Source organism: Aegilops tauschii, chromosome 2 (assembly GCF_002575655.3).
Source record: "Aegilops tauschii subsp. strangulata cultivar AL8/78 chromosome 2, Aet v6.0, whole genome shotgun sequence".
NCBI lineage: Eukaryota > Viridiplantae > Streptophyta > Magnoliopsida > Poales > Poaceae > Aegilops > Aegilops tauschii.
Window position 1 is genome coordinate 76,189,991 of NC_053036.3, and position 15,732 is coordinate 76,205,722.

Consider the following 15,732-nt stretch of genomic DNA (forward strand, 5'->3'; position numbering starts at 1 on the left):
TTATCAATGGCAATACGGTGAACAGAAAGAAGATTTTTGGCTGTTTCTGGAACATGCAAGATATTTCTAAGATGAATATTGCGATGAGGGGTTTTGACAATTGCATGACCAATATGATCAATGTGCATACCTTCACCGTTGGCATTGTGGACTTGATCATGTCCATGATACTTCTCGCTCATTGTTACCTTCTCAAGCTCATTGGTGATGTGATTTGTGGCACCGCAGTCGACATACCAGTTGGTGACAACCCCATATGATGTGTCTGCAGCCGCTGCAACCTTTTTTCTGGAGTTGTTCTCAGCATAACGCCAATCACAGTCCTTTGCAATATGATAGTTTTTCTTGCAAATCTGACATTTATTTTCATACTCCTCATACCCTTGGAAGGGGCGCCCCCTATTGTTGTTGTAGTAGGGACGCCTGTTGTTGCCGCCGCCGTTCTCGTAGTGGCCACCGCCACCACCGCCGCCGTTGGAGTTGTTGGTGTTGTAGTGGCCGCTGCCACCACCATTGTTGGAGTTGTTGTTGGAGTTGTTGTAGGAGTCGTTGTTGTTGTAGGAGCCGCCGCCGCGGGAGCCACCGCCACCACCACCCCTGTTAGGGTTGCGGTAGCCTTGATAGCCTCTGGAGTTGTTGCCGCGACCTCGAGCTGCAACGTTGGCAGAGGATTTGAAGGCACCTGCCCCTGTCCCGTGGAACATCTCAACGCGTTGGTCAAAATTTGCAACCATGCCGAAGAGGTCATCCACCGAGAGGGGTTCGGTGCGTACGTCCAGCGCTGAGATCAGCGGCTGACAGTCCATGTCGAGCCCTGCAATGATAAAGGAAAGAAGTTCTCCTTCTCCGATGGGTTTCCCAGCCGCAGCTAGTTCATCAGAGAGGGCCCTCATCTGACCAAAATAGGTTGGGGCACTCTGTGAACCTTTCTGAGCATTGGATAGGGATATGCGGCAGTTGTTTACACGGGAGAGAGATTGTGCGGTGAACATCTTTGCTAGGGCTGACCATATGGCGTGGGAAGTCTCTAAAGAAGCAACCTGGATGAGTACCTCCTTTGAGAGATTTCGAAGGAGAAAGGCTACAATCTGCTGATCTTGAATCAGCCATGGGTTATAGGCAGGGTTTGGAACAATCTGTTCCTTTCCTTCTGAGTTTTTGGTGATGATGGTTTTGGCTGGCTCGGGTGTGGTTTGATCTAGGTACCCATATAGTCCGGCGCCCATGATTTGGGAGCGAGCTTAGGCTTTCCATAGGATGTAGTTGATTCTTGTGAGAGGCTCGGATGTGGTACTGGACAGGCCTATGGATGGGACTTGGGTGGAGGAAGACATGGTTTGGTTTGGTGGAGAGGATGATCAGGAGATGCGGCAGGGAGGAAGATAGATGCTAGATGTGGCGGAAGAGGGAGGCTCTGATTACCATGTGAAATATTGTGGAAGCGTCTCAATGCCCATACACGAGCACCCGCATGATTTATATTGATATGATTGTTTGGGTTACAAGTCAAGGTTGTTGGGAAACAACCGCAAGAGATACACAGGAGGTTCAAGATAGAGATAAGGAAAATCTAGTCTAATCTCTAGTTACAATAACAGCCAATACATATGGCGCATAACCTCCTGAACATATATTCTTAACACCAAAAACGTTGACATGCAGGCATGCGAAGCGGATATGCATGGTTTATAGCCCGCATGCAGCAGCAGTGGAGCGTGGATGTGTCTTACTGTGCGTGTGTAGTGGCGTGCGTAGACATGTGGGAGAGTACAAGTTCAAAGTAAGAAAGGCACGTGGGAGTACTATTTTTGGTAGATAAAAGTTCTTATGCTTGAATACTCGGTGTATTTCAAAAACTAGTGGTGGTTGTATTCTCTGAAACAGCAAGGGATGCCATAAGTCAATTACTCCCTCAGTTTCTAAATATTTGTCTTCTCTAGAGATTTTAACAAGTGACTACATACGGAGCAAAATGAGTGAATCTACACTCTAAACTATGTCTATACGTCCGTATGTGGTAGTCCATTTGAAATCTCTAAAAAGACGAATATTTAGGAACGGAGGGAGTATTTCGTTCTTTCCCTCTCGAGAGAAGGAGAAAAAATTTCATCCTTCGTGAACGTCGGCTTGGCAGTAGTTTCCACTCCCTCCATCCGTTGCTCTGGCGGCGGGAGGGGGCAGCCCATTTCTTTCAAAGTTTTTTATAGGGGCAAGGGTTTTGTCTTCATCCAGTAGCACCAGTGCGATGAGGATGGCGCTGCACAAATAAGGCGGCTTCAGTCCCTCACCACGGCGGCGCGGCGGAGAGCCAATAGTCTCGCCTACCTGCCGTTTGCTTGGGCGGCGAGTTTAAGGTCTCATATGTATGGTGGTAGCGATCTAAACGCTTTTACAGAGGGAGTACGTGCGAAGATGGTGCTCTTGGCACATGGTTGGAGTACCGTTGGCGGCCAATCTGGTGTTGGTCACCGGCTCTCAACGCCTTTTTGTCTTTGGCGTTGGCCTAGATCATGGGATGATGATGGAGATCTGCTGCCTCTTCCGGCCAGCGTCACGGTGCCACCAGTAGTCGACGCGGCTTCTGGTTTGGTTTTGTGCATTCATCCCCTAAGGACTCAATTGTAATAGTCTTTTTCTTGAGTTCTTTGTACAAATTTTCCATACTCCACATTTGTATATCCCTGCCCCTTTGGAAGATTTCACATTTTTGTGTAAATGTCATCTGCACAATGTGCAGTGTAAGAGTGTGGTTTCTCCAAACATAAGTCAGGATATTATCATATTTAGAAAATTAGTGGCTATCGGGTGAGTTGGAAAATACTACTTTCTCTCTTTCAAAATGTAAAACTTTTTTTGACACTATCAGTACATGTGATGCATGTCCTAGTGTACTCTATAAAACTCAGAGCTTCCTTGAGCTTAGTGGACATAGCAAATTGTACCACTTGATTGTAAAAACAAAGAGGCAAATTGCACCACTTGGCTGTCAACGCAACTTCGAAAATAGTCAAATGAACAGTCTTGTGGCAAGGGGCCTTGAAGTGGATTATAATTACTTAGACCAATAAAGCGAGCAAGCCTTCTGAAAAGCTGAATCAAGCCACCAGCTCCTCCCAGATAAAATAAAATGGATGTTCTTACCACAGCCCCATCATTGAATGGAGAGAGGGAGTACCCGACTACTGATAAGACAAACGAATAGCTAACGATTCCGTGTTTCAACCAGTAAGAGCATACCGTCGGATTCCTCCAATTGACCGGACGGACGCAAGACCGATAATAGGACAGGAGAGAAGGAAAGAGTTGACCCAACCGAATCCCTCAAAGCCATCTTAAATGTCCGGGCTGTCCGGCACTTCACATATTGCCCTTATATATGAAACGAGTATGAGTAGTGTTCGCGCATGTCCTGTCAATAATCTTACATCCATCAGATAGGATTAAGCCCACCATGAAGCATCTTTTTTGTTTCTTTATTATTTCTTTTCTTCGTTTCTCTCTTTCCCACCAATCACATGCATGCGACCAGACGTACAAGGAAAAAATTGAGGGACATGACTGCGTGGACGGACAAATAGGGAGTCAAAAAGGAGACGCTCGGACACTGACCGACGCGTTAATGGACGTTTGAGGGGTCAAATTTGCCTAGTCCGGCAGTAGATACCCTAATGTAACATCTATGAAAAGTTTCTTACAAGAATTAAATTTACACTTCAGCCATATGTAAGTTGCCTGGAAATTAAATTTGGGTCCGTCGATTTTTCCGACCGTTGCTCATTGCTTCAAGATTTGTGCTTCCTTTTTTCTATTGTGTGGTGTGTCTCGTTTGGGGTTGGAATTCGACTGGCCACTGATGTCGCTACCCCTCACAACATTGGTGTTGCTTCCCCTTGTAACAACAAGTGGTCAGGCTACAACAACATTGAGTGATTGGCTTGCAGCGCCGTCAGACGACCAGGCTCACAGCAGCATCGCGGCTTGAAGCACGGGTGGTCTTCCCTTGTAGCAGCTCGCGTCTGAGCATGGAGCAGCGCGTGGGCAACCATCGTCCTGCAACATCAATGCCCATCTTGTGGCAATGGTGCACTTGTGTTGCATTGGTCGTGTGCGGGTTTCAATGGTGGTTTCACTTTCCGCAAAGCAAAGGAAGTAGCAAACTAGATCGGTTACTGTTAGCAATGGCTTAGACAGAGAGCGACGATAAGGGGGTGGATCGCGGGAAAACGAGTGGTTGACGGTGTTTGGGAGGAAATAAAAAGTGGATGAGGTGATGTGGTCAAATCAATAGTGACGTTCCTAGTGTGGTTGTTGTCTGTCGGATGAGTGTGCGACTGACGCCATTTGTGGTCGGTCGGTTTGTTGAATCTTTCAGCTGAAACAGTATGTTTGACAAAATGTTGTCAAATTCAAATTATAGCTTTTAAAACAATTTGGCAAATAATTTTACCAACAGGTCAATGTGTACATTAAGTGTTTATACAAATCAAAGTATATTTGTAGCTTCAAGTTGTACTCAAACATAACTCACAATTTATTGAAAATCGACGAAAATTTGTGCCAATACTGTAATGTTTCTCTCACTGTCCAGATTCATAAATATTGCAAAATTCGACCAAAATTTCATCTAAATTTAAATCTCTCGCTATGTGACACATTCTTGGGTCCCATGAACCACGAGCTCCAATGGACCGCGGTCATGTGATAAGACATCAGCTCATGAACATAGGCTGAATAATGAAAAGCTGGGATGCCGCAGCGTGTCGAGAGTAAAATGCACAGAACCACCACATTAGCGTCATAGCTCTCAGAAAACCATCACTTTATAAAACGTGACACTTTGCACCGCAGCGAAGAATTGACAGTGGCAAAAAACACTGAACGCAAAAATGATACGGCTTTGACGTGGCAGATCGCGTTCTGGCCGACAGCGGGGACGGCGCGCCGCTAACGGCCGTTCACGCGGCTCGGTCGGGTCGGAAGCGTTTGTAGCATAGCAAGTGAGTCCGTTTTTTCGGGCAACCCGCGGTCGTTCGCAGCTTAGCTCTGGCTGTTCGGTTTCCCATTGAAACAAGAAACGCTCGGCTTCCTCCTCCCGCATTGAGTGCCTGTCAGTTCTTTCGCATATCTACCCAGGAAGTGGTACCTTGATTTTTTTTCTCTTTGAAACTTTCGTTTTGGAATGGAGCTGCTTCGTGATCAATCAAAACCACCAATGTCTCACCATAGTGTTGTGTTTTTTCTTAATTAAATATCCCATATTTATACTTTATACAGTAATCAATAGATATATTCCCATATGATACAAATAAATTAATACCTGCAAGCACAGAAAATGATACAGTAACGTTTCCCTTCATATATTTTTTGCATGGAGTTTCCTTTTCATAATACTCATTTAGAGGTAGCACATTAAGGTTGTTGGCCCAGTCACGACACCGAGTACTTTCGGCGACGATGATAAGACCGACGGCGAACGACAACGGCAAACGAAGCTCGCTGACAAGCTCGATGAGTTGCTTTTACGCCAAGACGCACCGCAGTTCAAAGCTGGCTTCCTCAATACCTATGTACAAAGCTAGCACACACAGCTGATAACCCATAAGTATAGAGGATCACAACTGTTTTCGAGGGTAGAGTATTCAACCCAAATTTATTGATTCGACACAAAGGAAGCCAAAGAATATTCTCAAGTATTAGCAGTTGGGTTGTCAATTCAACCACACCTGAATAACTTAATATCTGCAGCAAATTATTTAGTAGCAAAGTAGTATGGAAGTAACGGTAACGGTGGCAAAAGTAACAGTAGCAGTTTTGTAGTAATTGTAACAGTGACAACAGTAAAGTAACTAAGCAAAGAGCAATATGTGAAAAGCTCGTAGGCATTGGATCAGTGATGGATAATTATGTCGGATGTGATTCCTCGTGCAATAGTTATAACATAGAGTGACACAGAACTAGCTCCAGTTTATCAATGTAATGTAGGCATGTATTCCGAATATAGTCATACGTGCTTATGGGAAAGAACTTGCATGACATCTTTTGTCCTACCCTCCCATGGCATCGGGGTACTATTGGAAACTAAGGTATATTAAGACCTCCTTTTAATAGAGTACCAGACCAAACCATTAGCACTTAGTGAATACATGAACTCCTGAACTCCTCAAACTACAGTCATCACCAGTAAGTATCCCAATTATTGTCACTTCGGGGTTAACGAATTATAACACATAATAGATGACTATAGACATGCAAGATAGGATCAAAAACTCACATATATTCATAAAAACATAATAGGTTCATATCTTAAATCATGGCAGTCGGGACCTAAAGACAAGCATTAAGCATAGCAAAGTCATAGCAACATCAATCTCAGAACATAATGGATACTAGAGATCAAACCCTAATAAAACTAACTCAATTACATGGTAAATCTTATCCAACCCATCACCGTCCAGCAAGCCTACGATGGAATTACTCACGCACGGCGGTAAGCATCATGAAATTGGTGATGGAGAAAGGTTGATGATGATGACGGCGACGAATTCCCCTCTTCGGAACCTCGAACGAACTCCAGATCAACCCTCCCGAGAAAGATTAGGGCTTGGCGACGGCTCCGTATCATAAAACGCGATGAATCCTTCTCTCTGATTTTTTTCTCACCAAATGTAGATATATAGAGTTGGAGTTGAGGTCGGTAGACCATCAAGGGACCCACGAGGCAGGGGGCTCGTGGACAGGGTGTGGGCACCCTGGTGTTGATTGTTTCGCCGGTATTTTTTATTAATTCCAAAAATATTCTCCGTAAAGTTTGAAGTCATTCCGAGAACTTTTATTTCTGCACAAAAATAACACCATGACAATTCTGCTAAAAACAACGTCAGTCCGGGTTAGTTCCATTCAAATCATGCAAGTTAGAGACCAAAACAAAAACAAAAGTATTTGAAAAATTAGATACAATGGAGACGTATCAACAGCCACGCAAATAGCCAAAGCTAGCTAGCTATCGGATTGCCACGGGAGCTTGTCGCTCCCGTTATTACTTCTATAGCTTTGATCAACTCACGCTACAGCTCACAAGGAGGGGTTTACACGGGTATACACAGCAGCTAGGATGCCTAGGATGCCTGGTTATTTACCGAATCAGTACATAATACTGTTTGTCTAGGCCTCATCTAGATGTCACATCTAAAATGATGTCAGCAATGTTTGTGGTCTTTTTGTGGTTCTTTTGTTTGTTTTTCTCTATTAGGGATGTTATTTTTTTCTCTCCGGCTACAGACAAATGACCAGGAACCGGATGCAAATAGCAATAGTCGGTCGTCACTCTGTTACACACTGAGTGGCCACCAAACCCTGGATGATGCATGTATACTAGTGGCTGGGGCGTGCCATTGGCACGCCTCCTGAGCGTTCATGTGCGTACTTATCTAGCTTGCACATATCCACGGGTCTAGGTTGATCCTTGATGGCACTTATATACAGCAAAAGTGATTTGCAAACATGTGAATATGCCATCTTTACTGACTTTAACCCATAACCAATGGTAAACATGAATGCTAAATAGAATATGTACCTTGCCATAAGCTATACAAATGAACAACCAGTACAAAATTCAGCAATGAACCCAAATAACTGAATCAAAGGGTCATGTTATACAAAAAAGAATAGTGTGAGCTGATGCAACATAAATATTTCAAACTTAAATGTAGATATTTTTAATAAAAAAGCTTTGACTGTCTATTTACAGAAAGGTCTAAGATACTTTTAATAAGGCCCTGACCGGTTTAGTTGTAACACTCACCAGTAGAAGAAATACATAGATGAATTTGACCATGAGCTGAAGGCAAGATATACATAAATGGTGTAAATCATGTATATGTAAGGAAGGTAAATACTAAAAAAAGTTTTTTGTAATCGATCATCTGAAGTGGGTTACTGCATAAAAATATATCTTTCAAAAAATCTTTGATCAAAAGTTGGCCCTCTTAATTTGATACAGGATAAGAAGGCCACTTTGCAGATAATATTGGTACCAATTCTGTAAAAGTTTCTCTCTCTCTGCATCAAATGCTCATGAATCATGGATGGAAGGCATAACACTCGAATAGTAAGGTCATTATGGAAGTAAATGCCATACCACAATACCTGTAGATGAGTTGCAATATTTTCCCTTCTGAGTTTCTCCACGTTCATAAGCTCCAGTATCCTTTTAGCCTTTAGGTACAGCCTCTGCAACCAACAGTAAGAGAAAGGACGCAGCATCTTGTACACACTACTAAGCAGATCATAGGACTTAGTTAAGAAATGCATTCTCAGATCCTTGTTAACATCACAAAATGTACAATGTCCCCAATTCTATTCACTATGAAAATAACAGCAATACAGTGCCAGCAAAGTTAACTGAAGGTTTACACATGACTAATATCTCATACAGTAAATGCATGTGCTCAAGTGAAATTTTAATGGAGTAAAACTCCAAGAAGATATACAAAATAAAACTAAGAGGGCATGCAAAATTACTTGCCATGTTTAATTAGTCACTATAGCTATACTCTCCAGCATTTGCTTCGAGACATTATTTTTCAAGCCTCACAATATATTTTGTTGAGTAAGAGAATCCAGTTCAGTGAACATGTGTATCGCTTCCAGCTGCATTGTTAAGGCATGAATATATTCTGAACATAACAATGCAATGTGGAGCAAAAATATATAACCATCTACTACCATGAGATCATGTATGGTTCCTTGCAAAAAAAATCATGTATTGGTTAGTCTTTCTCTGAAGCTCGGACTGGTAATACTAAATGTATGCATCTCATATAGGTTCAGAGTCCCTCTGTCCATTATATAAGATCATTTTTGACACTATAATAGTGTTAAAAATGATCTTATATTTTGGGACGGAGGGATTAGATTTCATATGCAGATAATGAAGAATGTCAGAACTCACAAATTAAAACATTATGAAACATGAGGTGGTTGCTATTGGCTCCAATGAGAAACCTCCTAAATTAACCCAATGAGTTAGGATACGAAGCAATAGATATTTTAGACCAGAACAGGCAGAATTGATAAAGGACCTGGCAAACAAGATCAGCCACAACCAGTACTACAACTGTTTAGTGAGGATGGATGCTGCTGTATGTACAGCATCTCCTATTATTATTATTTCCGGACGCCAAAATATCTAACAGCAATGGTACAAATAAAAAAAGTTCAAAGGGTAGAGCTGAGAAAACTACAACAACACAATCGGTATAACTGACAAATACTTCAACAGTGAGTAGCACCCATCTAGTAGAATATGAAGGAAGAAAGGCAAAGGTGCAACAATTCCTGCAGCTAAATTCAGATAACACAGAAAATTGCAGCGTTACATTGATGCTAAGATTTTGGTATCATTTAGATCATTCATATCCAAGATAGTGGCCGGCGAACCAGACATACTCTGCATGAATGGCCGCACATAATACATTATCTTCATCAGGTTTGCATGATCAAATTGGTGGGGGCATGGCGTACCGATGCAATTTGATTTGATCTCTCAACAGGGGAAAAAGGGCATTGCTTCCACTGCTGAAAAGAATACTGAACAAAAATTAGATTATCGGCCACACAAAAATGTGGTCTAGCCTCATACTATCATTCTGTCCCACCTTCTGTGCCGTCTATGGATATATATTCTTTTGATTAGCACAATACACTGCTTCGATTGTCTACAAGTCATAGCAGATGGAGAAGGAAGATGGTTGTGTACCTGGGTGAACGCACGAGGTGGAGGGGGGGCGTGGCCTTCTTGCCGCCGACGGCAAGATCTACTTGCGGTGGCACTTCTCCATGGGCTCGCCTTCTCCCTCTCCCTCCTCTCTTCGTCTGGCCCTCCCCTCCCCTTCTCTCCCCGAGGGCGACGCCGCGAACGGCCATCCCCGTGGCGAACCCGCTCCGGCTGCCGCGCCCCGCAGCGGCGGAGCCGTCTCCGTCGTCCGAGATCTCCCCCTCCTCCGCGCCCGCCAACGCGGACCTTGTCCCCGTGAGGCCGTGAGCTTTCTAAGGTCGGGTGACGCCAGTGGGGAGAGCAGGCGACAACGGCGGCGGGCAACCGGATCGATCCACCGCCTCACGTGCGAGGCAAATCACAGATCGAAAACGCCGCCGCCGCCTTCTCCTCCCACCCACTCCTCCCTCGAGGCGACGCCGTTTGTGTGGCTGCGTGGGAGAACGGAGCCGTCTCCTCTCCCGCTGGCGACGCCCGTGGCGGCTGGTCACATGGGAGAGGAAACGAGAGGGAGAGAGGAAAAGAGGAGACGAGAGCGGCGGCCATTGAGGCAGGGGAGGAGGTTGCGTGCGTGGGTAAAGAGAAGCGGGCGATGGCGAGGGATTCGGAGAGGAAGCTGCCTGGAAATTTCTCTCTACAGTTTTTTTTTTTTAAGGCCATCATGGCTAGCTTTATTGACTTAGATAGGTAGCGAATCCCCCACGTGGACCATGCGAGCGGACGCTCCTTGCGGGTTTAATTTCGAGCGTCAACACCGACGTGCAGACAAACACGCGGCCGGCCGAGCACACAGAACCGAGTTTTTTTTTTAGGGGTAAACAACATAACCGAGTAAATGTGAGGAATGATTAGGACGGACCTCTCGTTGATCTTACCTTAAGCATGCCAACTGTCGCTCTCTTTGTACTACTAGTCTCACTCTTTGGGTATGTAATTTATTTGCTACTATATTCAGGTTTTCTGTAATTTTTATTGTATGCAAATTTCATTTGGTGAAATAAAATATTGTTTGCAATTTTTAAAAAACTTTGTGAAGGAAAAAGGTATTAGAAATTTCTAAAATGTTCACAGATTCAAAAAATTTAACGAATACAAAAATGTTCTTGAAATAAAAAAATGTCCACAGATTTGAAAATAGTTCATGTTTTAAAAAATTAAAAACATGAATTCCATAAAAGTTCATGATTTTTTAAAAATTTAAAATTTGAAAAAAATGTTCATGAATTTTTATAAGAAAGATGAAAAAAAACATGAATGTTTTTTTGAAAATGTGGACATGGTCGATAACCCTCCTCCCGTTCATAATTGTAGTCTCATTACGGGCATGCAGTTTCATGTCGATGGTGGACTTGCAACTGGGACAAAAATGGGTCGGCCCCCAGTTGCGTATCAATGGTGGAGTTGCAACTGCAACAAAAATGGGGCACCCCCCACCCTCTTCCCAAATTGCGTGTTGATGGTGTACTTGTAGCTAGGACAAAATTTGGTCGGGCCCCAATTGCGTATCAAGGGTGGATTTGCAACTGGGTTAAAAAAGGCGGGCCCCCAAATGCATGCGAGGAGTGTTGTTGGACTTGCAACTCGGACAAAAAATGGTTGGGCCATAATTGTGTGTTGAGGGTGGACTTGCAACTAGGACAAGAAAAAAAAGTGAGCCCTCCCAATTGCATGTCGGGGGTGGACTTGCAACCGGGACGAAAAATGGGTTGGGCACCCTAGTTGCAACCCATGGGTGGACTTGCAACCACGAGAAAAAAAACCCTTCCTAGTTGTGTGTCGGGGGTGGACTTGCAACCGGGACGAAAAATGGGTCGGGCACCCCAGTTGCATGTCGTGGTGGACTTGCAATTACGAGAAAAAGTCCCTCCCTAGTTGCGTGTTGGAGGTGAACTTGCAACTGGGACAAAAGGGGTATCTACCCTAGTTGCGTGTCAAGAGTAGACTTGAAACTGAGACAAAAAAATGAGGCCAGGCACAGTTGCGTATCAAATGTTGGACTTGCAATTAGGACAAAAACAAGCGGGCCCTTTTGCATGTTGGGGGTGGACTTGCAACTGAGATAATATGGGCCAGCCTCCCAAATTGCATGTCGAGAGTAGACTTGTAACTAAGACAAAGAATGTGTCGGCCGTGTTGCATTCCAGGGGTGGTCATGTAACTGGGACAAAAAATGATTGACCCCTAAAGTTGCATCTCAAGGATGGACCTGCAACTAGAACAAAACAAATGGGCCAGTCCAAATTGCGTATCAAGGATCGACTTGCACCTAGGGAAAAAAGAGGCGGGCCCAATTGCATGTCGGGGGTGGACTTGCAACTGGGACAAAAGGGGTCCCTGGCCCCGTTGCTTGTCAAGGCTAGGCTTGCAACTGGGACAAAAAATGGGGCTAGACATGATTGTGTATTAAAGGGTGGACTTGCAACTAGGACAAAAAATGAGACATGTCCATTTGCATGTCGGGGATGGACTTGCAACTGGGACAAGATGAGTCGGCCTCCGCGTTGCGTGTCGAGAGTGGACTTGTAACTAGGACAAAAAAATGAGTCGGCCTAGTTGCATGTCGGGGTGGACATGTAACTAAAACAAAAAATGGTTGACCCCTAGAGTTGCATGTCAAGGGTGGACTTGCAACTGAAACAACATAATGAGTCATGCCTAGTTGCTTATCAAGAATCGACTTGCACCTAGAAAAAAAGGCGGATACAATTGCATATCGGGGATGGACTTGCAACTGTGACAAAAATAGTTTGTCCCCTAGTTGTGTGTCAACGGTGAATCTGCAACTGAGACCAAATAATGGACAACCCCAATTGCATGTCTAGGCTAGACTTGCAACCGATGAAAAGATAATTATGAGGATGAGGAGACAAAACACTCACAACATCGTCATTGCCAGCCATCTCTTATAGAAAGAAAAAGGACAAAAATGTCACAACAAAAAAGCAAAGATAGTCATTGTGCGGCCCATACACAACATGAGGTCCGCAACCATAAAAAAGAATAACAAGGCGAAAACTCACTAGATACGGCGCATGACCTGCCAGCCCAAAAAGAAAGGCAACAAACAAATAAAACACGCGGGGGTGCATGAACACATGCCTGCCGATACAACAAAAAATATTTAAAATTTACCAATACAAATCTTGCATCGTTTAATTGTGTGGAGAGTCAAATTTGACGTGGCTATTTTCAATCACGATGTGCTTTTGTAAATATTAAAAAAACAAATAAAAAATTTAGTCAAGAAATCAAACAAGCAAACAAAAGCCCGTAACCTGCAACCGACGACCCACACTCGGAAACGACACAACGCAGCCCACAAGGAAAAAGAGACAACACGGCCGCACGATGGCAAAACAGAAAACAAATCGTACGTATGTGCGTGTGAGACTACGTGGGCAAGGGATAAATTGGCACAAATCTTATAGCAATTAGATGTGTGGTGAAGGACTTAGATGTGATATAGTTATGTGTTTTAACAAAACTGTAACGCTAATCCTACACGATAACTAATTCAGGTACTAGTTGGATACATATACTGACATGTAATCTTGTTCTGACGTTGGGTTTACTTCCAACAAAGGCATATATAATCACCAGCCAAACGTTAAAAAAAGGGGCTGTGTTAATACGTACGGGACTGATATGTGCCTGGTGGGATCGATTCCTGTCCTCCACATAGCAAAACGACCAAGATACGTGAGTAGGAAAAACATGGAGTGCCATCGTACTGTTAGTTTGGTCGTGCTCGTGCTCGTGCTGCTGCTCCATTGGCCGGCGTTGAGCTATGCGTCGGTGCCGGTGTCGAGGACCATCACCGTGGACAGTGAAGCGCGAGGGGATTTCAGGAGCATTCAGTCGGCGGTGAACCTCGTCCCGGATGGCAACCGCGAGTGGGTCAGGATCCACGTCCGGGCAGGGCGGTACAGGTTCGTCTTCTACATACTAGGCAGTTCGGCATTGCTTCAACATGTGGTAAGCAAGTATGGTTATGATGGTACATGTGGTGCATGCAGGGAGAAGGTGACCATCCCAAAGAAGAAAGGCTACATCTTGCTCGAAGGGGAGGGCCACTCGAGCACGGAGATCTACTTTGACGACCACGCCCACGGCAGCACCGCCGGCCTGATGCGCCGCGGCGCCGACGCGATGCAGACGTACGAGACCGCCACCTTCAGTGTCCAGGCCAACGACTTCGTTGCCCGGGACATCGCCTTCACGAACACGCACAACAGCGTCAACAAGAGCCGCGTCACCCAAGCGCTCGCGGCGCTGGTCGATGGTTACCGGATCGCCTTCCACCGCTGTGCCTTCAGCGGCTTCGAGGACACGCTCTGCGACAACACCGACCAGCACTACTTCCGTGAATGCGTCATCAAGGGCGGCGTCGCCTTCATCTTCGGCTACGCCCGGTCCATCTACGACGGCTGCACCCTCGTGTCCAACATACCCCGGCGGTACGGCCGCCGCCGTGCCGGGTGGGTGACGGCGCACGCCAGGGTCAACGCCGGTGACCCCGGAGGTTTTGTGTTCAAGGGCGGGGAGCTCCGAGGCACCGGGCGCCAGTATCTTGGACGCGCGTGGAACAAGTATGCCACTGTCGTCTACTACCACGTGAACATGTCCAGCGTCGTCGTCCCGCAGGGGTGGGCTCCGTGGCACGCTGGCAACCAGACTAACGATGTCCTGTTCGCAGAGGTTGGGTGCATCGGCCCCGGGTCAGACATGACCAGGAGAGTGCCGTGGGAGAAGCATCTCAGCGAGGCGGAGGTGGAGAAGTTCGTGGACATGAGCTTCATCGACGACGGTTGGCTAGGCAAGCAGCCATAGCCGGGGATCGATCGGATCACGAGTAGCTGGCTAGGCACCGGGCGCCATTATCTCGGACGCGCGTGGAACAAGTACGCCACCGTCGTCTACTACCAGGTGAACATGTCCAGCATCGTCGTCCCGCAGGGGTGGGCTCCGTGGTACGCCGGCAGCGAGACTAACGACGTCATGTTCGCAGAGGTTGGGTGCACCGGGGCGGGGTCAGACATGGGTAGGAGAGTGCCGTGGGAGAAGCATCTGAGCGAGACGGAGGTGGAGAAATTAGTGGACATGAGCTTCATCGACGACGGTTGGCTAAGCAAGCAGCCTTAGCGAGTGATCGATCGGATCACGAGTAGCTGGCTGCACACATATGGCATAGAAAATAGTAGGATGAATAGCGAGCTTACACTCATTTTACCTTGCGCGCGGTCTAGAGAGTGAGGCGCCGGTCCTTCTTTTTTTTTGGCAGGAAAAGAAACTTATTTCTCAAATAATAGAAAGGTCATTTACGATAAGATGAGAAATAAAATCCAGGATTGAATCCTATCCTAAACTTTAGAAGATCTACTACTACGGGAAAATTTTGCAATGCTATCCGCTTCTCCATTACCTCCCCCTGAACATTTTATAACTTCTGTCACGGACAAGTCGAGCACTAGTTCTTTGCATTCCGAAACCACAACCACTTCCACTCCTAAATACTCTTCCTCATTTAGTGCCTCAACAACGACCAAATTATCAGATTCGATGATTAGTGAGCTGCACCCAATCTTAGCTCCCATGTAGTAGCCATTGGGAATAGCCATTATTTCCACCATATCCACAGAAGGGACATCCGGTTTAAAGCATGAGGCTGCCACGACAAACTCGCCATGGTCATCGCTAGCTACTGCACCTGTACCTCCCGTCATATTTTTCGCACCAAAGGATGCATCCACATTGATTTTAACTATTCCTCTCTTTGGTTTTTGCCACATGTGATCATGTTTCATCACTGGTCGGTCAAGAGTTGCAGCCCCAAGGTTAACTTCCGAGCCACTGCGTTGATCCGTATGTGGTCGCTACTCACTCCAACGGAGGTCAGGGAGCGTTTGGTTACTGGATCTATCCGGTGAGAGATGGTAGCTCGGGCTATTTTCAACCGG

General features: G+C 45.5%; 1 protein-coding gene and 1 long non-coding RNA gene across 2 annotated transcripts; one reads left to right on the forward strand and one right to left on the reverse strand.

Moving 5' to 3' along the window:
- Positions 1–6,256: 6,256 nt before the first annotated feature.
- On the reverse strand, positions 6,257–9,751 carry LOC120974955 (uncharacterized). Its single transcript, XR_005770594.2, has 2 exons — positions 8,146–9,751; positions 6,257–6,835 (listed from the first exon to the last, which is right to left on the reverse strand). It is a non-coding gene; the product is annotated as an uncharacterized lncRNA (long non-coding RNA).
- A 3,738-nt stretch (positions 9,752–13,489) lies between these two features.
- Positions 13,490–14,605, forward strand: LOC109738614 (probable pectinesterase 66). The gene is made up of 2 exons (XM_020297709.1): positions 13,490–13,704; positions 13,792–14,605. Exons 1-2 carry the CDS (start codon positions 13,490–13,492, stop codon positions 14,603–14,605), a joined length of 1,029 nt encoding a protein of 342 aa, XP_020153298.1.
- The last annotated feature ends 1,127 nt before the right edge of the window (positions 14,606–15,732 follow it).